The 22533-nt window shown below is 42.2% G+C and overlaps 1 protein-coding gene across 2 annotated transcripts; it reads right to left on the bottom strand.

Annotated features, from left to right (window-relative positions):
• Nucleotides 1–1085: 1085 nt before the first annotated feature.
• Nucleotides 1086–14522, bottom strand: LOC121568898 (LIM domain-containing protein 2). 2 transcript variants are annotated; one of them, XM_045221101.1, is made up of 4 exons: nt 14337–14522; nt 5254–5298; nt 4781–4917; nt 1086–4700 (listed from the first exon to the last, which is right to left on the bottom strand). In XM_045221101.1, the coding sequence occupies exons 1-4, from the start codon at nt 14337–14339 to the stop codon at nt 4541–4543; spliced, it is 345 nt and encodes a 114-aa protein (XP_045077036.1). In that variant the 5' UTR covers nt 14340–14522; the 3' UTR covers nt 1086–4540. The 2 variants fall into 2 exon arrangements, with proteins under 2 accessions (XP_045077036.1, XP_041735303.2); XM_041879369.2 differs by lacking the exon at nt 14337–14522 and adding an exon at nt 13332–13525.
• Nucleotides 14523–22533: the final 8011 nt, after the last annotated feature.

Below are 22533 nucleotides of genomic sequence, written 5' to 3'. Positions count from 1 at the left end.
ACGTAGGCTGCATAAAAAGTAAAGGCCTACAAATTTCACTTATGCGTTCTCCATCACATAAGTACTTTTTAGACAGAGAGCTGACAATATATACCATGAGCAGATACTATTATGAAGACCAAATATAATCCTTAATTAAAGTTTGACTTCAACTTGACTGAACTCATGAACTTCGGTGACTTTTGACACATTCAATTCAATATAGGGTCTAATCGGCTCCCAGGGCTGTAATATAGTTTGTGTGAGTGTAGATTATTCAATAGAAGTATAGGGTCAGCAAGACTGATGAATGATACCACAAATGCCATACTGTATATGGTTTAATCCATGGTTCAATAGCAACAAACAAAAAACTTTGCCTATAAAAAGTGAAAGAAACTACAGATGTTCTATCTTCATTTGATCACTCTGTTCTCTCAAGGTTTAAAAAGGCTTCTAAAGTTTGTAATTTCCACTTTAAAATGTCAGACTTCATTGGCACGAACAAAAAATGTACAGATGTAAAACCTTAATTTGAGCCTGTTCGCTACAGCAGGAACATAATCCTGCAGCAACAGGAAATGTGAATTATGTGGATTGAAATTAATGGACATTTTTGTAGGGGTTGATACATTTTTCATAAGGGAAAATCAAGTCTGAAATTTCAAAGTGGAAATTACAAACTTCAGAATCCTTTTAAAATCTCAAATACACTACACGTTTTACATTTCTCCTCCAACAGTGTGATCAAATTAAGATTCTACATCTGTATCAACCCCTACAAAAAATGTCCATTGATTATTATCCACTTAATAATTCAAATGTCCTGTTGCTGCAGGATTATTTTCCTGCTGTGAGAAACTTAAGATAGCACATCTGTACCAGTAGGAGGAGACAATATTGATGTTCTATTTAGTTTTCAGGCACCTTGAACTAAAACAACTCAGTTGTCGAGCTTCTGAAAGATTGTATAACAGTATATAATTCACACACTAGCTCCTGTACAATGCATAAAAAAGGCTAACTATTTAACCAACAAATGACTTTGGTATCAAATATAATGAAATATGCACTGCCTTTAATCATCATGTAAAAAAGACAACCACTTCACTTCTATCAACAACAGCATCTTCATTTATTTTTTCAAAAACATTTAAAAAATAAAAAAAAACTATGGAAAGAAATTGATCGAACAAAATATATTTGATTGTGTGTGTGTGTGGGGGACAAATCACATTATTTATAATTATGTTCTTCTACAACAATTTAACTGGAGTAATAATCCAAAAGAAGAAGGGAGGAGAGTCGAGGTGAAACAGCCAAAACGTCCTTTTGCTTGTAAGGCCACCATCCACAGGTCAAGTTATATAGAATATTTTTGTTTTTAAACGCATACATATACATTGACAACAGTGACACCTGCATTGAAAAATAAATGTAAAGTCTACATCCAATTCTGCACAAAACTAAACTCAGAACAGATACAGTCATACAGCTCTCATAGACCTGAACCTCCTGGCACCAGGGTGGAAAAGTGTACCTTCTTTCTTTTTGTTTCTCTTTACAAAGAACGTTTATTCACAGGATAACGCCGTTGTACCTTGGCACACTGCACGCACATAACAGACCATATGGACACAGTGTTATTTGATATGATGTTCTTGGTTACAAAGCATTCTGGGTGGTCTCGAGGACCCTTACAAAATGTAAAAAGGCAAATAGATAACCTTACAGCTTCAGAAATTGCAATGAAAAGATGAAAACCGTTCAGGAGGGAGTGAAGGGTGAGTGGGTAAAGAAACTGCTGGCTGAGTGAAGCCACTCATATCCACCACTGGGACAAAGTGGAATAAAGCAGAAGGATTATTTCCTTTCACAGGGGATAGGCTGGAACAGGTAGAAAGGTATGTGCACAAAAAAAAAAGATGTTAAAAAAAAAAAAAAAGCAATAAATGTTAGGCCATGGTTTTTAGCTATTTATTTCTAAGGCTTTACTTATCAAAAAGTAACATCTCTTTCCTGTTTATTTCCTATTCTGCACAGCATGCTCTAATTCACAGTAAACTTTCCATCACATACATTGTGTCATTCAAGTGTTGTGGCATTGGATACTTCCCAAATGACGTATTTCAATGGCTTTAGTCTCATTCTTAAGCAAGAATGAAGAAAATAGAAATGGAAATCTTGTCTATTGAGTTTGTTGGCCCAAGCAGGTGTCACATTCAAACCTAAAAATGCCTATAGCACAGCTGTTTCATCCCGAAGCCACGCCCACATCCTAAAGATTGAGTAAAAGCTATACAGAAGAAATAACTGGGGGAAACGTGTTTATTGACAATTGTGTGATATCTAATATCTCAAGCCTTTACTGGGTCTGGCTGAACTGACTCAAGCATTTCCTACCTCTCTTCTCCCACCAGGAGGAGCTACTCTGAGTTTCAGGGCACTGTAGGGCTGAACTCACTGCATAGGCAATTCCCTGAACATGCCCCAGGTCAAAACAACATTCCCTGTTAGTGCCCACCACTCATATTACTAGGTCCTGGTGCTCAGAATCAGAGATGGAAGAAGAAGCGAGACATCCCACTCCCTCATTTTTTTCTGGTTACATTAGTCAATGAAGTAGACCAGACCCAGCTGCTATCTATCGTATTGGTGTCTATGGGAGATCCACCCTGTTAAGCAGACTGAAACTGACCATTTTTCAATGGTAAACGGCCTGAGTGAACAATCTTCATGAATCCAACATCTCTGCTCAGAATCGCATGATGCAGTCGAAACAAGGAACCCATAAGATGGAGGCATTTATTTATAAAAAAAAAAAAAGAGATGTTTATGTTCTCAAATGTGATGTCACTGAAGAAAAAGTTTTACACTATGTTATTTCACTTTGTGGCCCCGTCCGGACATCACAGTCATATGTGAATTTCTGCTGCATTCAGAACCGGGAACTCAGAAATCTCAGACTTTAGAGCATTCAAGACAATAGGGAACTCATAAAAATGAAATAAAATAAAATAAAAGCTCAGACTGGGAAAAATCGTTTTGAGCGGTCATCCAACTCATACATTCAGAGTCGGGAACTCTGGCCTCTTTCTAGAGCGCCAACTTTCAGAGTGGAAGATCACAGACATCAGGATTTGACATTGTTTCCCCCCCAGAGTTCACGGTTGTCTTGAAAGCACCAAAAGTCATCCTTAGTTTTTCACACCAATGTGGCCCAATTTAGCACATGAACAGACAGCTCTGCATGGACAGGAAGCTGCAGGGGATAATGCCATGACAGTTGTGTGGTTTCCTGTCAGGCTATGTTCCCTGTCAATCTAACATTGTCTTGTCTGGTGAACATGCATGGTCATATGTGCAAGACAATATAGTATAGTGTGATATGTTCACTAAGCACAAGCTACTGCTATGTACAGACACCTATGAGATACTTCTCATATTCAGAATAAAGACAAAAAAGCCTCAATGAGCTACAGCAACGTATCGCATGACATCAGTCAAACCCAGCAAATAACAGAGCAAAGAGCGCTTTTTAAAACTGGTAAGTGAGATTAAGAGTAAATTAAGCAGATTAGTTTTAAAAAGTCATCCAGAACACAGGAGGGCAGTATATACCAAAGGTAATAAGGCTAAGACACTCATTCATACAGGACAAACATGCAGAACTGAAACCTAGCAGCCATTCAGATCATAGGAGCAAAAAATATATATAAAAGAAAAATTGAATAATAAAACAATTTACCAAGAGAGAGAATGTGTGACAGTTCTACAGTTCCGTGTACCCTGTTTGTTTCTCAGATAAGTGGACCCTGACAAACTCACAAAATGGCCTCTGCCTGTGCTACTGCACTGCAGAGGACTGGTCTTTAAAATTGTTATTAGATTTAATTGACTATATGGAACTAAAAGAGGTCATAAAATAATACAAACTTGCTAAATCAATCTAGCTCAGTATGTTTGACCTGAGAGTATGCTCTACAGCTTACAGTGACCTCTAGCTTCTCTAACCATATGTTTATCTTCGCATATGGTCCTTACACCTGTTGCATCAAAAGGGTGCACATTTTTCAGAAAAATAAACAAGGAAACAATAATGTTGTCCTCAAAAAGCCAGCAAAAACGTACCACTGGTTTGTGAAGAAGCAGTTTGGTCACAATCAACAAACAATTTCAAAGAGAAATAAAACATAAAAATCTGTATTTTTACTAAAACCAAATTAAAGGAATAAACACCCCACTAAATAAAATGTTAAGCAACAGGGGGCGTGACTGGCCAGTCATAGTGGGTCTTCCATGGTGTGGAGAGAGAGCGCACAAGAGCGCTGAGTGCACCCCTCATATGACACATGCTCTTTACGACGTGTTGGAGATGGAGAAGAGGGTTTGGGGGTGAGAAGGGAGATACTATTAAGGATACTGATGACCTGCAAAACAACTACCCAAAACTAACCCTGACCTCAACCAATTCTGAAATTAAATGTCGGTTTGCAGGTCAGGAGTGTCCGTATAGCCTTTCCCGTGGGAGAATGGATGGGACACAGACAGGCAGGCGTGGCTACGCAGTCTTTGTTATGTTCTCTCCCTCCTTGGCGGTCCAAAGCTCCTTGTGCTGCTTGCGGCCAAAGCCCTCGTCATAGTTTCCTTTGCTCTTGAAGAGTTGCTGGTAGTGTGGCTTGCAGTAGAAATCACCCGAGAGGGCAGCAAATGTGCCCAGGCTGCAGGGAGAGGGAAGGGAGGGGTAGAATATAAAGAAAGAGTAACACAGTTTGGTTTGGAGTGAGTGAGTGAGTCTCACCTGAGTTTGGTGTTGCAGTGTTTGCAGCAGAAACAGGCAGAGTGGAATATCAGGTTGTTAGCCACCAATCTCTCCATGGGGTAGACTGTCTTCTCACATGACGAGCACACCTCCCTCGGCGTCTTGAAGCTGAAGGACTACGCACATGAACAAAAACCACACCGTTACTATGGCTTCAAATGTGGTGTTTCAATGGATAAATGATGCATCATCTCAACTTGCTCAGTTATCTATAACCAATCTATCGAAATGAGTTGCTGTTGAGAGAGTATGTGACAACATATACTCTTATATAAACTGAAGTTCCATTATGTATGATGTTTAAATGACATCTGAGTAAAGGTCAGTAGGGGTGGGAGACACTGGGCTCGACAGACAAGTAATGGAGAAGGATAGTGATTAAAAGATAATGGCCTGCTGGGTTGAAACAGGGACAAAGGAGGAGGATGGAGTGATAATGGAGGTATATTTACTTTGGAGCGCTGGACAGGTTTATCTTCAGGGGCATTTCTGTTGTCCTGGAATAGAAATATGAGTAAACCTCAGTACTTTCCTAGTTAGTGTTATTACAACAGAAGTAGAAGCATGATCAGGATTTCCCCTGTTATATTGAAAATACCATGACCATAATATCCCTCTTTTATCTCAGTAGTTTCCCCTTTCCCGCTCTCTCCCTCCCTGCAGCTCCATCTGTCAGTGTACTGTACACCCCGGAGACTAGGTCAGCTACCTTCTGTCTGGACATGTGAGCAGGTACACTGAACACACAATCACAGGGTAGCACAACTATTTCAAATATTAACCCTAAGGGTGATATTATGGACATCCTTAGGAGACTCAACTTGCACACAGCACGGCTGTTTAAGAAAGCAATCAGTGCCAGTGTTACACTACATCACTAATCTGGAATTCTGATGTACTACTTTGAGTCAATAAAAAAAAGCATTTGTTACAACAGTACAGTGTGTGAGAGCTTGGCCTTAACAGAGCGGTCCATGCAGGTCTGTAGAACTAAAGGCCTTATGGAATGGAGGGCTCTGTCTCATTTCTCTACTCGTGGCTCCAAAGTCCTATGCTCTGATACAAACATGCATCCATTGACTTCCTGCTTCAACTTAACTCTACAGAGAGACCCTGAACACTCCTTCAATCCATGACAACTGCATGATACCGTACACAAACAAGTTACTTTCAACATACACAAATGTGGACTCCTAGACCGTACTGTTGGCACTGACTCCCTGTCAAAACCCATGAGGTATCATTTTGTCTGCCATATTGCCAACAGATGTTGTCCTAGCAGATCATTGTGGTGTGGCTTAGAGTCGGTTTGAAACTAGGTCACAAAAAAGTCAACGTCCACAGGGCAGACAGGGGTCAAGCAATAGGTCAAAGGTGCCTAGGTCTCAGCTGTCACACTTGGCTCCCAACACACCTGGTGAAGAACTATACTTTAAAGCTCTGTGACCATCGGCCTTCAGCAGTTTCTCCACATTGACGTCCACGGCCATGCCCTGAAGCAGGACTAGCAGGTCAATTAGCAGACAGACCGACACATTGACACACGCATGTAGGCAGACACAGTGAAAAGGCTGTGTCCGCTTGTGTGCAGGCAGAACTGCTCTCTGGGAAAGTCCACTGCAGACATCTCTAAAACTCTGGCTGTTATGTAAGGAGATTGGGGGTAGTGGTGGCGGAGGGGCTCCTCATTTGTCAGACAACTGTGCATTGCCACATTCTCGCTACAGCCCTTTCATGAAGCCTGTGCAGCTTCATGTGCAGCAGAAAGGAGGAAATTTAGGCTACATGCATGTACACTGAAGGGGAGTGGACACACACCAAGCACTGATCCATGGGGATTTGGGTTGTTTACACCAAATCCAGCTCCTCATTGGGTCTGCTCAATTAGAATGCGTTGTAATGACCAGAAAAACTCAATTAAACTGGATGAAATAAAGTTGAGCCGTTACAAGCTGTTGAGAGTGAAACCCATCAGCCATTGATTCAATCAAATTGCAGCCATTAGGGTCAATGGAGAGCTCCCCAAAAGCCCTTACACATCATCTAGCATGTGCACAGATGAGATTACAGTTTGGGAATCCAATTTGTATTCTATTCAATTGTAATTTTTTGCATCAGAGTAACTATCGCCCACTCACTACTGAACCCTGATGTGAAAACCATGTCAGATATCTTTAAACTGAATGACTGAGGGAGGAAGCTGGGGTGTTGCCTCAGTTTGTGAGAACGGAATGATGGTCTGATGGAGGCACTGCAACTTCCTGTAGATGCAATCACAATCCTCGCCAAGTCTCCTTCATTCTCATATTTGGGTAGGGTACAGGGTGCACTGCTTGGTTGGCTGCATGGTAGCTAGCATGACAAAATCACTTCCTGTTGCAGCAAGAGAGCAGCCCCTTCTCTCCAACTTGTAACAGTGAGAGAAAGAACAGCCAGCACTGCTTAATGACTACATAAAAATCACTCACTGGTGAAAAGCAATAGCCCAATTCACCTAAGAAATCCTCCATATGTAACTGCAAGGTTCACCCAACGGGTGAACAAAAAGGGGAAACCATGTGAGTAACTCTCAACAGGAGCTTTATATTTCCTGTTATAGCACAGCACACAACGTACAGTACCTTACAGCAAAGTTGGTCAACAATTCAGGCTGCACAAGTTAAAATCTGCAGTCCAGAATTGCCATAGCCACTAAACAATAATGAAAACAGGATTAGGTGCCATGTCAATGGCAGGCACGTACATACAGTCAAACAAATCCTGGAAGGCTTCTACATGGCTGGTGCCATCGGTCTTCTTTTGCCTTATTTGTACATGAAGACACGCCACGCCACTGACTGGAGCTGACATTGTGGCAGGAAGTAGTGATGACACAGACTTTAAGAGTCCCTGTGGGGAGCCTGCTACAGCTAACTGCCACCCCACTGGGCTTACAGCACAGGCTGATTACAGCAGATAAGAACTACCACAGGGAATGATCAGTGCACTGACCAAACCTCTCCTTAAATGGTGAGAAGGACATTGCACATTGCGGTGTGCCAACTCTGCTCACAACTAAAGGTGCTCAAAAACAGTAGGCTAGATGCAGGTCTGCCCATTAGATTAACAATGTAATACAATTGCAATTTGGTGTACCCATTTAGATTTGTTTGAAGTTGGAACCACTTAAGAAAGTCTCCCGCTAGATACTTCACTGATAGCCTATCTTTAGCAACATTCAAATTCAGTCTCTTACCCGTCATTTATTTACACTAAGCGGAAGAGACACCACATCTCTGTTTGAGTTTCAAGTAGGCTACACTTCATGTGTGATTCTTCTATGCAGACATTTGAAGAGTTGGGCCCTGCTGTGCTGCACCCACAGTCAGATCAGGTTGAGACTCTCCCTCTCTGCTGACGAGCCCCTAATCTCATTACAATGACAAATCCCATTGCCTGTTCCCCCGGAGCTCAGACCACCCCAACAATGGCAGGGGGTCTGGGGGTGACTCCACCCTGCCTTGAGTAGAGAGGTGAGAGGGGGCATGAACCAGGGGATGTCTGTTCAGGCCCAGGGAAACCACACTGGGGCTAGCTCTTCTCTAATAAATGTATTGAGGGAAGGGTTCGGAGCGTCAAGTACCTGCTATGATTACCATTTTAGACTTTGAAAAGGTCAGTGTTATAAACCAGACCCCTGTCCAATATTTGGGTATGTTTATACAGATATATCTGGCCTAAATCTGCCCCTTTTAGAAAGGTTACCTGCGCCTGATCCCCTTAAGCGAGGGATGGAAAATAAACAGTAAAAATGCACTATGGAGAAAGGCTACACAAGTCTCTTAAAAAGGAAAGTTTCACCCAATTTGAATGTTATATTGTTTATGTGCATCTGAGTGATTGATTCCCTGGGTCATTTCATATGCATCTGAGTTGTTGGCGTTCAAGCAGGCAGAAATCCGTTCGGTATGACGTAGCACTGTGATAAAGTCGCTCACACTACACTGGAAGTTAATAGGAATAAGACTTAAATCGCAAAAACGTCTATCATACATGTCAGATTTCAACATTCGGGAGGATATATTTTCTCGAATGAGCCATTGATCATATTTTTGCGATATTCCTACATCGAGAAATGTGTAATTTAACAGAGGGTATAGCTAATTTTCCCTATTTGCCTGCCTCTTTAGTCCAGGGTGCATTGCATGGTGCGGTTGCCAGAGGTATTATAGAAAGGAGATAGGAATCCAATTAATTAAGGAACGTATAAACGCCCCACCCAGCAGACTGTCGACCAATTGCATTCATGTTGTCATGCTGCGTCACGCGGTTGCTAAACTAATTGTCACGCAATCCCTTCTCAAAGGCAGTGTACATGTCGAGAAACGTGGCTATATGTCCTCTAAAGTATGTAATGTCACGATTCCAAAGCTATACGATATTACAGATAATTTAACTTTCTATCTCACATCTCTGAAAAGATTTGTAGTACTGTACTTCTTGTTGAATAAATTCGTGGCAATTTTGGGGTTTTGAGCTAGCGCCCAAAAGACTCCCATTCACTCCTTGAAGAAGTGCGCTCCTTGTCCCAGAATCGCCCAGAATGCACCGCGCGGCCCATGGACGTAGCATGGACAACGTTTCCCCATTTCCTCAAAAGTACTGTATATCTGCCGTTGTGAATGTCAGACTCCACTCTGAGGCACATCGATCTGCAGGTTGAACATGGTGAGATTGTAGACTCCTAAATTGATAGTGGAGTATGTTTAGGCGATTTCACAGCTAACTAGCTACTTTACATGCAGAGATTGTATTTGGTATGATCATTTGTAGCTACGTTTGCTAGCTAGCCAGCCAGCCAGCCCGCCCGCCCATAGAGAGCACTGCGGATTTTGTATTCGACTTGAGCTGCAACAGACTTCCACAACGATTTTCCATGTTGCTACCAACCTTACTAGAACGCCAAAATGAAAAATTTGTTTACAAAAATATTGTTCTCACTTAGTGTTATTTAACACCGTAAACTAAAAGGAATTAGTTGTTTTGGGTGGATTTTTCCTTTAAGCCGCACCCAATGACACACCAAAAAAGTTGCTTTTCCTTGACTACAAAGACATAATAATCCCCAGCAATTTAATAACTCAATTGAATGACAGTAGTAGTCCGAAGTGTCAAACGTGGCAATCATTTGAGATAACATATTGGCTAGTTCTCTTTACTTTTTCCATTCTTAGATTTTAGATTAGATTTTAATCATTTAGCAGACGCGCTTATCCAGAGCGATTTACAGTTAGCGAGTGCATACATTCTTCAGGGCATTTGCACTGCTCACAAAGAGAAAACAGCATCTGTAGGGTACAAACAGACATATCATCCATCTCTCCTTGAGAGAATATGCAGAGACAGTAGGAACCATCAAAAACATACAGGCGGAGGTTGAGCATGTTGGTTTACAAAATGGGTTCTTTGGCAGTTGTCTTGAGGATTAACAATTAGATCTATTTCATTATCTAGGGATATCAGACGTGTTTACACAGATGGATGGTACTGGGGTGAGAAGGGAGAGTCAGCAGACGTTTCTGGTCACAGGTGGTTCTGAAACAAGGCCACTATGTCCAATGAACAAGCCTCAGCTAACAATTAAGTAAGGCAGTATTGAGGCTTTAAAACCACTAAATTAGCACATTTATTTCCAACCTCTGTCAGTTGATAAGTCTTTCTTCACGCATACACGTCTGGGGAGGCCATTTCCTGTAAGGCTGCGGCGAGAGAGGTTGTCGTGACACGACTAGTGACAGAGAGCCTCAAGGCCATAATCACAGATGTGAAACCTGTCTAGGGAGGTCACAGCCCAGACGTCTGGGAGAAGAGCTTCATAGCTGAAAAACAGGGGTCACGATTGTCCAAGGAAAACGTCTGAATAACATCTACTCTTAGCTTTCACACATTTTGACTGGCATAACCCAATATGTTACAGAAACGCTGAATGGACCTCCCATTTCAAAAGGTGAATGAGCAATGTTTAATCTGGGATTTGAACCCACAAACTTTGGCTCGAGGTCAGCCTTTAACAACATTGCTTCTTACTGCCACATCTGCCAATCAACTGATGGAGCCAGCCACACAATGAACACAGCTTGATTCTGTTCCTCAACAAACGTCATTATAAAAGATAACAGAACTTGTTTGAGTTCATGCCGCCAATTAAAACCCCATGACCGTGCCAGGAACTAAAGCATGCGTTAAAAGCCTGAAGGCTCTATTGACTTTAGCGTGTAGGGACCCAGCGAGAGGCTGCTGATCATGCATTTACTTAAGTCACTCAAAAACATCCCTCAGCGTCAAACCTCAGAACTGATACGACGTTATCGCACAGAGAAGAGAAAGTTTCGCAACCAAAGCCTGTGGAGGGACAAGAATTCAGGAAGACATGCCCCATTATGTCGACCAAAACACATGCAAATCTGAAGTCTACCGTTCCATTGGAATTTCACAAAACATGGGCGATTTTAAAACTACAGCGCAAGATACCTTCTGCCCCCTTTGCCTGTTGTGTCAGGCTGTGTGACAGCAGAGGCAGGAGACAAAAGCGTGAAAAGTTACACCTATGCATCCCAAGATTTGAAAAGTGGGTGGCGTGTGATGCAGTAGGCATTCCTCAGTAAACTGGGTTGCCCACAGTATACACTGCACATGTAGACACTTCGCTGCTGTCATTCTGATTCCTGCTTGAGGGGAGGTTGCTGTGGAAAATGTTGAATTTTTTACTGGGCAGTGGGCACAGTTTGTCCTTGGGTCCTCCCAATGTGATTGCATTTGCTTGGTACTAGGTTGTAAGAACAGCCAATAGAAGGGTTATCTAACCGATGGAAACGTTTTAATGGTCTCGTTGAGTTTGCATCTAAAAAGTTTTTCACTACAACCATCTATCTATACAATAGTGCAGGTGTAAACAACACAATTAACAGTTAGTGCCCTTTAGGAAGTTTCTGTTTTCAAGGGGCTTCCGTGTCACAATAATAAAAACAGGAGCGGAAACGGCTGGGATAAATCCCATAATGCTGTGTGAATGAAGTCTTACATCCCGCCAGGGCATTAAAAACAACGATTATTGGATTATTTCTGTCATGTTTGTTTCTTTCCCTGACTATGGTTAATTGCTAGTAACTATATTTGGGACTTTTACCCAAGTGCTCTACATAATGACAATCAAAACTAAGAGTTTCAAATAACAAATTACATTCATTTTTAAAAAGCAATCTACGAGGCATGGCATTTGTCATTATGCCATGTCTTAGTTTATCTTAGGTCAGGCTGTTGTTCAATGATACCCAGAATCAAAGACTGAGGTATCAAAAACTATGAATAATTTAACTGCCCCATTAGGCTAGCTAAAATGGCCATAACCAACTGGGCAGCTACCTACCTTTACTCATTCATAGTCCTATTCTATCTAGCACACATCAGCTGGATGCATCTCCCACTCACACCCTCCATTGATCTGCACCTTCTAAAACATACAGTACCTGAGGGTTCTCTTTTTGCACTTCCTGTCCAATGACAGTAGTATGGAATTGTTATCTACACCATTCCAACAGACCATTTCTGTGACCATTTGCAAATGGATCTGACACTATGGGGACCTAGCAGGTATGGAGGAAAGCTCAATGAAGTGCAGTTGGAGCTGTTCACTCAAATGTGTAAACATTTCCCATAGTGGTATGCACTATATGGTTACTTCAATTGGACCTGCAAGTAACGTAATGAACATATTTTACATTCTGTGACCAAACCCTTCCCTCTGACAGACAGAGGCAGTCTGTGTACCTTTGATGAGTCATTCGGCAAAGGTGCATATGGCTGTACAATGGAAATGCTTCAAGCAAACTGCAGGTGCAATTCTCATTGCAGCCTAGGTGTTTATTTTTTATATATATTTTTTTTATTTTACCTTTAATTTAACTAGGCAAGTCAGTTAAGAACAAATTCTTATTTACAACGACGGCCTACACCGGCCAAACCCGGACGACGCTGGGCCAATTGTGCGCCGCCCTATGGGACTCCCAATCACGGCCGGTTGTGATACAACCTGGAATCGAACCAGGGGGGTCTGTAGTGCCTTACCCGAGTGGCGCAGCGGTCTGTCAATACAAGTAGACAGTGTTGGAGCGTTCAATGTAGACAGTGAAACCAGCTTCTCTGGGCGCAGAAGTCAGTCACTCAGAACAAATGTCGTCTCGCCACAGAAGCTTGCGCCACAAATCTGACAGCATTGACGTTAATCTGTCTTCAAACCATGTGTCAATCCTCGGCGAACACTGGGCCAAAATTACAGACAACACACCGACAGATCCCCGGTCTGTCCCCACAAAGTGACGGTAAACGAAAATGACCATATGCCAAGGCTGTAATTATGGAGATTCTGCGTCTTGAATTGATATTGAGCTGGTTTGGCAAGACCGCAGATAGAGTACACATTTTCAGCGCTAAGGTCTCAACTAGACAAACATGCGGGAATGGAAGAGAAGACAATTTGAAAGAGGTACTTTACCCACACTCCGCTAGTGCTGGGCCATGCTGCTACGGTCATGAGCTCGCAGGGAGACAGATAATTCACACGGGTGTTGTTACAATAAATCAATATATGATATAATTGGATGCATTTCAAGGCAAATACCGTTCACCATGACACAGCGTTGGCTTGCAATGATGCGGTCGCTCATTGCCTTCCAGTTCTAACAAACGCCTACTACACCAGAACCCCTTCCACAGCCCTTTATATAACAGGGGGGAGACGCCAGGTGCTGTGCACCAAATAATGGCTGGCATGATTAAGTAATACAGTACGTAGACATTAAGATTATCAGCCAACCAGCGCTTCTGAAGCCAAACTGGTTGATGCATATGATTGGCAGGCGTTACCTACATAATGGCAAAATATAAACATTTACACTATACACAGCGACAATCTGTTAAGAAAACCAACAAAGGGGGATGGACAGTGCACGTTTCTTTATCTGATTCTACATCAGAATGATTAAAACTAAAGTTAAACAATTGCACTTTATCCTAAATCATTAAATAAAATGTGACTGTTTAAAGCTTCACTTCAGGCAAAACATAATAAAACAAAGCCAGAACCACTATTGCGCTAGCTCGCCAGCTAACGTTAGCTACCAGTAAATATTTTTTGTTTGAGATAAGCTCATTGAGTGAAATGCTGGGTAGCGGCACAATGCCGTACATAATGCCGGAATGATTAATTAGCGTGCAACAAAGAATTGTCAGAGATGGCAAGTTGGCACAGTGCAATAAAATAGGGTTACATTGCACGTTTTTGCCCTATTTAACAGAACAGCAGAGTAACGTTATACATGAGTCATTACACACAAAAAAACGGGTTGGATGGCTAACAACCGTGGTAGCTAGCTAGCTAGCATCGACTGGACATCACCTCATCACAAAATGAGAGGGAGGGGGGAAGAGAGGGTTTGCTGTCTGCTGTCGCTAGCCATCTCTGTACAAGAAACGCGAGAAATGGGCGAGAAGCACTTACCATCTGTGTACTTTTGTCAACGTTTTAAATAGAAAGACAATTCGGTGCTCAATAGGCTGTGATCGATTGCTTTCTCATTCGTTTCCCCGATTTCTGCTGTCAGGATTCTTGCTACAGACCCGGCGAGTTACCTCAGCTTGGCTCTCACCCCTGCTCTTGTTTTTCAGGAGTCGTTTTTTTGGTGCTTTATATTAGCAGGATGTTGCACGCTATTGGTTCCAGTCCCCTCCCCCCACCCCCGCTCTCTTCCCCCTCCTCCCTCAACTGAAACGGTCATCGGTTCCCCATTACTTTTGTTTTCTGCATAGTTCTCAAATTCAGTAAATAAAGTAATTCTTAAAAAAAAGTGATAAAAAAAGATTAACAATGTTAATCAGGCTTAGGTTTCAATTAAAACAATTAACTGTCACACACATTAATATGCATACAGCATAACTAATTGTCCTCCCCTTTGCTGACAGGGTTTAAAAAAATGATTAACAACAAATCAATACAAAAAGTACATGGGGAAACACCGTTCGACCCTCATCTGCACATAGTCTGACTGCACTGACACTAATGTTTTTTGTGCTGCAAATGACAAAGAACCCAAAGTCTACAGTACATGTAACAAGTCTCAGCACACTCTTCTGTCCAAAGTCCAGTGACTGTGTAGGTGTTTGTCTGGGTGGGTAGATATGGAACACTCTTTTGCCCTGTGGCCCAGCAAAGAAATAGTTCCACATTTAAGAGGCTGAGACATTCTGCCAGACTCAAATAATTTGTAACAGTGCAAAGAATAGCACCCGCAAATCCTTAATTCCTGCTCAATTTAACTCACATTCACAGCACAAGTCTGTTATGCACAGTTTTGCCAACTGGCTTTGTGGTGGGAACCTATGTTTAAATATGACATACATGCAAAAGTTGAGCATGATAATAGTAGCACTTAAAATACCATAAAAGCAATTGGTTGTGTATGGCAATTAAAAAAAGACGAAAGAGTGAAGTGTGGAATGGCTGTGTCGTTTGCGGCTGATGTCTTCATTAACTGTTAGGTCCATGTAAGTGCATGTTGTGGGGAGCCAGGGGTGACCCAGAGTCCAGTTATTGAAAACAGATGTTGAGAGGCCTTCATCACACTAGAAAGAGAGAGGTGTGTGGGTCTGTAAGTGGGGGGTGGTGTTTAGGCTATTCTGTACTGAGAGAAAGGGGTTGGGGTTGTTACTCTTGAGACTGGAAAACACCTACCATCTAGTGGGGGGTTACTGTGATTGCATTAACGTTGTTGTTGGTGGTGTGGGATCATTTACCATCCATGTTTTAAACCAGAGCCCAGTGGCCTGTACACACATCACGTTCAGTATCAGACATACTGTACACTCTAACTAACTGTTTTTGAGGAGACTCAGGTCTGAAGACCCTGCAGGTCTATGGCAATGCCTGCATTGCGTGTCCGCCACCTTTTTCCTGTCATCCATCCAGCTAGTGTTTCACTCTGTATTGGAATATTGAGGATTTCCATTAGTGCACCATTGACTATGAATCCTGCTAACCTGTAGACAGCACAGCAGTGGGGTGTCACTAAGGGTTTTGCTGGAGCCATCCAGTGCAGTGAGTGACTCACTACATCATCTGGTAGAAGTTGCAATCAGATGGTGTTAGAAGAGCCACGGCTCTTACTTCTTTGATGTCTCCCTGCACCACACGGATGGAGTCCATCAGGATATCTCTGGCCGGCCTCTCAATACTATGGCCTATTTATTGCCTTACCTCCATAACTTGCTACATTTGCACACACTGTATATATTTTTTATGTTGTATTTTTGACTTTATGTTTTGTTTTACCCCATATGTAACTCTGTGTTGTTGTTTTTAAATCGCACTGCTTTGCTTTATCTTGGCCAGGTCGCAGTTGTAAATGAGAACTTGTTCTCAACTGGCTTACCTGGTTAAATAAAAGTTAAATAAAAATAAAATAAAATCTTACAGAGCTGAACAGAAGAGCTGTGAGGACAAGAGTGACGTTTAGGTTCATAGGATGAGGTTGTCTTATCTAAACACAAAATAAAAGTATGGGTAGGATGGGTGGGCGGTAACGCAATGGGTAGCTCTGCAAAGCTTATCCACATGGGCACTAAATTAAATACACTTGAACAAAAAAGGTTTAGCTGCTACAACGCTATTCAATTAGCAAACAAGGAAAGGGCAAATGTATGCACAGCAAAAGGTTAAATCAGGGCTTCTCAAACTTTTTGGGTCCGGGGACTCCTATTGATACCAAATTATTCAGGGATCCCCCCCCACAATCTGAACACAACTCTAGTGAGATAAAAATAGCATACAATGAGTTTTACTATGACTTCGGGCAGTGAATGGCCGGACAAAGCAAGTCTCCGGCCCTTGGAAGGAAGATTTTAAAGGCCAGCCTCTTGACATTGTAGAGAACATTTAGCAGTTTAAGGCAAATATATTTTTTGTAGTTGCAGCTTTAAAGCTAATATCTTGCAGTTTTAAAGCTAATATCCTGCAGTTTTAAAGCTAATATCCTGCAGTTTTAAAGCTAATATCCTGCAGCTTTAAAGCTAATATCCTGCAGTTTTAAAGCTAATATCCTGCAGTTAAAGCTAATATCCTGCCGTTTTAAAGCTAATATCCTGCAGTTTTAAAGCTAATATCCTGCCGTTTTAAAGCTAATATCCTGCAGTTTTAAAGCTAATATCCTGCAGTTTTAAAGCTAATATCCTGCATTTTTAAAGCTAATATCCTGCATTTTTAAAGCTAATATCCTGCAGCTTTAAAGCTAATATCCTGCAGTTTTAAAGCTAATATCCTGCAGTTTTAAAGCTAATATCCTGCAGTTTAAAGCTAATATCCTGCAGTTTTAAAGCTAAAATTTATAATTGGTGGAGTACTGTGAATACCAATATTCCTGTGAGACCCATGTTGCCCAGGGTTAAGAACATAAATTGTAAATTAATAATATTTCATTGTATTATATCCTCTAAACTTATTCCACGGATCCCTTGGCCAAAATTATTTTAATATTTTAGTAAAATTCATTTTAAAAAATGTATATATGAACATGCAACAATTTCAAAGATTTTACTGAGTTAGTTCATATAAGGATATCAGTCAATTGAAATAAATTCATTAGGCCCTAATCTATGGATTTCACATGACTGGGAATACAGATATGCATCTGTTGTTCAGATACCTTTAAAAAATTAAAATAAGGGCGTGGATCAGAAAACCAGTCAGTATCTGGAGTGACCACCATTTGCCTCATGCAGCACGACATCTCCTTCGCATAGAGTTGATCAGGCTGTTGATTGCGGCCTGTGGAACGTTGTCCCACTCCTCTTCAATGACTGCTAAATTGCTGGATATTGGCGGGAACTGCAACAGGCTGTCGTACACGTCAATCAGATCATCCCAAACATGCTCAATGGGTGACATGTCTGGTGAGTATACAGGCCATTTTCAGCTTCCAGAAATTGTGTACAGATCCTTGCAACATGGGGCCGTGCATTATCATGCCGTCATGGTATCTCTGTGCAATCAAATTACCATTGATAAAATGCAATTGTGTTCGTTGTCTGTAGCTTATGCCTGCCCATACCATAACCCCACCACCACCACGGGGCACTCTGTTCACAACGTTGACATATTCAAACCGCTCACCCACACGACGCCATACACGCTGTCTAGCATCTGCCCGATACAGTTGAAACCGGGATTCATCATTGAAGAGCACACTTCTCCAGCATGCCAGTGGCCATCGAAGGTGAGAATTTGTCCACTGAAGTCGGTTATAACGCTGAACTGCAGTCAGATCAAGACCCTGGTGAGGACAACGAGCACGCATATGAGCTTCCGTGAGACGGTTTCTGACAGTTTCTGCAGAAATTATTCGGTTGTGCAAACCCACAGTTTCATCAGCTGTCCGGGTGCCTGGTCTCAGACAATCCCGCAGGTGAAGATGCCGGATGTGGAGGTCCTGGGCTGGCGTGGTAACACGTGGTCTACAGTTGTGAGGCCGGTTGGACATACTGCCAAAATCTCTAAAACGACATTGGAGGCGGCTTATGGTAATTAACATTACATTATCTGGCAACAGCTCTGGTGGACATTCCTGCAGTCAGCATGCCATTTGCACGCTCCCTCAAAACTTGCGACATCTGTACCATTGTGTTGTGTGACACATTTCTCTCAAATGTTGTGCACAAATTTGTTTACATCCCTGTTAGTAAACATTTCTCATTTGCCAAGATAATCCATCCACCTGACACATGGCATATCAAGAAACTGATTAAACAGCATGATCATTACACAGGTGCACCTTGTGCTGGGGACAATAAAAGGCCACTTTGAAATGTGCAGTTTTGTCACACAAAACAATGCCACAGATGTCTCAAGGAATGCCCACCAGAGTTTTTGCCAGATAATGTAATGCTAATTTCTCTACCATAAGCCGCCTCCTCAATGTCGTTTTAGAGAATTTGGCAGTACGTCCAACGGGCCTCACAACTGCAGACCACATGTATGGTTTGCTGATGTCAACGTCGTGAACAGAGTGCACCATGGTGGCGGTTTGGTTATGGTTTGGGCAGGCATAATGAACACAATTGCATTTTATTGATGGCAATTTGAATTACAAGATCCTGAGGCCCATTGTTGTGCCGTTCATCCCCTGCCATCACCTCATGTTTCAGCATGATAATGCACGGCCCCATGTCGCAAGGATCTGTACACAATTCCTGGAAGCTTAAAATATACCAGTTCTTCCACAGCCTGCATACTCACCAGACATGTCACTCATTGAGCATGTTTGGGATGCTCTGAATCAACGTGTACGACAGCATGTTCCAGTTCCCGCCAATATCCAGCTAACTTCGCACAGCCATTGAAGAGGAGTGGGACAATATTCCACAGGCCACAATCAACAGCCTGATCAACTCTATGCGAAGGAGATGTGTCGCTCTGCATGAGGGAAATGGTGTTCACACCAGATAATGACTGGTTTTCTGATCCACGCCCCTAACTTTTTTTTAAAGGTATCTGTCACCAACATATGCATATCTGTATTCCCAGTCATGTGAAATCCATAGATTAGGGCCTAATTAATTTATTGGAATAGACTGATTTCCGTATATGAACTGTAACTCAGTAACATCTTTGAAATTGTTGCTTTTATATTTTTGTTCAGTATAAAATAAAAAGCAGACATTGAATATCCCTTTGAGCATGGTGAAGTTAATTATACTTTGGACGGTATCAATACACAGTTGCCTGAGAGGAAGGAAATAGCTCAGGGATTTCACCATGAGGCCAATGGTGACTAAAACAGTTAGAGTTTAATAGCTGTGATAAGAGAAACTGAAGATGAATCAACATTGTAGTTACTCCACAATACTAACCTAATTGACAGTGAAGAGAAGAAAGCCTGTACAGAATACAAACATATTCCAAAACATGCATCCTGTTTGCAACAAGGCGCTAAAGTAACATTGCAAAAAAATGTGGCAAACTAATTAACTTTCATGAATACAAAGTGTTATGTTTGAGGCAAATCCAATACCTTACCAAGTACCATTCCATATTTTCAAGCATAGTGGTGGCTGTATCATGTTATGGGTATGCTTGTAATCTTTAAGGACTGGGGAGTTTCAGGATAAAAAAGAAACAGAGTGGAGCTAAGCACAGGCAAAATCTTAGAACAAATCTGGTTCAGTCTGCTTCCCACAAGACACTGGGAGATGAATTCACCTTTCAGCAGGACAATAACCTAAAAACAAAGCCAAATCTACACTGGAGTTGCTTACCAATAAGACAGTGAATGTTCCTGAGTGGCCTAGTTACAGTTCTGACTTAAATCTACTGAAAATCTATGGCAAGACTTGAAAATGGTTGTCTAGCAATGATCAACCAATCTGACAGAGCTTGAAGAATGTTGAAGAGAATGTAGGTGAATGTTGCACAATCCAGGTGTGGAAAGCTCTTAGAGACTTACCCAGGAAGACTCAGCTGTAGTCGCTGCCAAAGGTGCTTCTACAAAGTATTGACTCTGCGGCGTCAACACTTATGTAAATTAGATTTTAGTATTTCATTTTCAATAAATGTGCATAACAAAATCCAAAAATATGTTTTCACTGTCATTATGGGGTATTATGTGTAGATGTAACAACAAAATGTGGAATAGGTCAAGGTACTGTAGGCTCTGGATAGCTGGAGAAGGAGCGCTCTGGGGGTTTGGTACACTGACCACTGGAAGGAGAGCGCCTTGGCGGGGTGTAGCTGGTAGTCTGCCGCGGTGGGTAGCTGGTAGCCTGCTGGTAGCTGATTGGCAGGCCATTTAATAGACCATATGGTACGCTGCTACGCTCCCCCCATTGCGTTACCATCCCGGGTTTCGGCACCATGCAAAATAGCTTAAAGTCTGGGTGGGAGGTAACGCTATAGGTAGGTCTGCAAGAACACAGGGAGATGGTAGTCTTTTTACATTTTATTAAAACAGGCTTGGTCTTTGAGGCTTCATTTATAGTTTTCATGTAAGGGTTCCATGCTGGTTTGGTTTGAAAGAGGCTAATGATTGCAGGTGGGGATATTTAAAGAGGTAGTCCCGCCTCTTTCAGGTGGACGTGATTTGGTTGAATACATTGACTGAGGTGTGTGGCAACCAATAAGGAGCAGACTCCCCTTCACGTTGGGGGTGTTTTGCTAAGGCTGCGTTTAGACAGGCAGCCCAATTATGATATTTTGACTTTTGACCAATCACCAATCCTATATTTTCACATCAGATCTTTTTCAGAGCTGATCTGATTGGTCAAAAGACCAATTAGTGAGAGAAACAAATCAGAATGGGGCTGCCTGTGTAAATGCACCCTATGCCTCTAACAAGTGTACATGCACACATAGGGAGAATCTCAAATGCATACTCCTCGTGTCCTCTCTCCTCTCCTCCTTCTCAAACCCATTGGATGAGAAAGCAAGGGGTCCCTCCCCTGTGATCTCTTCCAATGGGTTTTGGGAAGGAGGCGAAAACAGAGGCGTCACAGTCTATCCTTTTGAGTTTTGAATCAGAGTCTTTACCTGACAAAGTCATGTTAGGATATATCAGTTATCCTGTTAGAGCTTTTGTGCCGAATCCACTGCAGTGTTTCAGGTGCAACGTTCATGGTCATGTCACAGCAGTGTGTAAGAGGGAGATTCCAAGATGTGGGAAGTGTGTAGGAGGGCATTGAGACAGAGGATTGTGTAGTTTCTGTGGAAAAGGTTGTGTGTGCCAACTTTAGGGGTGCCCATGTTGCTAGGGATTGGAAGTGTCCGGTGCGAGAGAGGCAGGTTGAGGTGACCAGAGTCAGAGTAGTGCAGAAGGTGTCGTATGCTGAGGCAGTGAAGAAAGTAGAAGAGGATGGGTCAAGGGTGAGGGAGGATCCCTCACCCTTGAGGAGGATCCCTGTGAGTAGTAGATCTGTGCCAGCACACTCGGATAGGCCAACGAGTGATATATACTTCAGTAACGTTAGCTTCTTAGCATTCATAGCAATGGTTATCAACTGTACCGCGGAAATGGAATGTAAATCACAGAAAATAGATGGCAGCTGCAGAGGTGTATGAGATTTGACTTCAGAAGAGTTACATGGTGTGTTGAGTGGTGGTGTCCCGGCCTCCCAGGCCGTTGACATGGTACAGGAGCAGATATGGTCAAAGTAGTGGAATGGGGTAGTGGGTTTTTAATGAGTGTAGGGTTAGTTGAATTTTATTTAGTATTATGTATCAAAGTATAATGGATTTATACTATAGTCCAGTTGGGGGCGGTAATGCAACATATTGGAAAACCAACCGCCGTTAAACCCCACCGAAGAGGAGAGCGGACGCGAGGAGTATGCAATTGAGATTCTCCCATACACAGGCACACACTTACTCAGTCGATCAGGCTGGACATGGCTGGCGTTGGACCTCACGTGATACTCTGAAAAAGGATACCAATATATATATATAAATAGGTGGCAAAATACAGACCAGTCTTTGGTAAAGAAAAGGCAGTCAATTTACCAAAGCCCATATCAAACACAAGTTAACCAGCAGTGTGTTAATCTAAACAGGAGGCCTGTCCGACCATAGTTCAGCTGTAAGCAAGTGGGTCGGATCTGCTAGCTAAAACACCAGGTATATCACTCTCTTCAGGGTGGTGGCATTCTTTTTCAAATGGTAA

Source organism: Coregonus clupeaformis, chromosome 7, assembly GCF_020615455.1.
Source record: "Coregonus clupeaformis isolate EN_2021a chromosome 7, ASM2061545v1, whole genome shotgun sequence".
NCBI lineage: Eukaryota > Metazoa > Chordata > Actinopteri > Salmoniformes > Salmonidae > Coregonus > Coregonus clupeaformis.
Note: the sequence above shows the minus strand (reverse complement) of the source record. Positions and strands in the feature narration are given on the sequence as shown.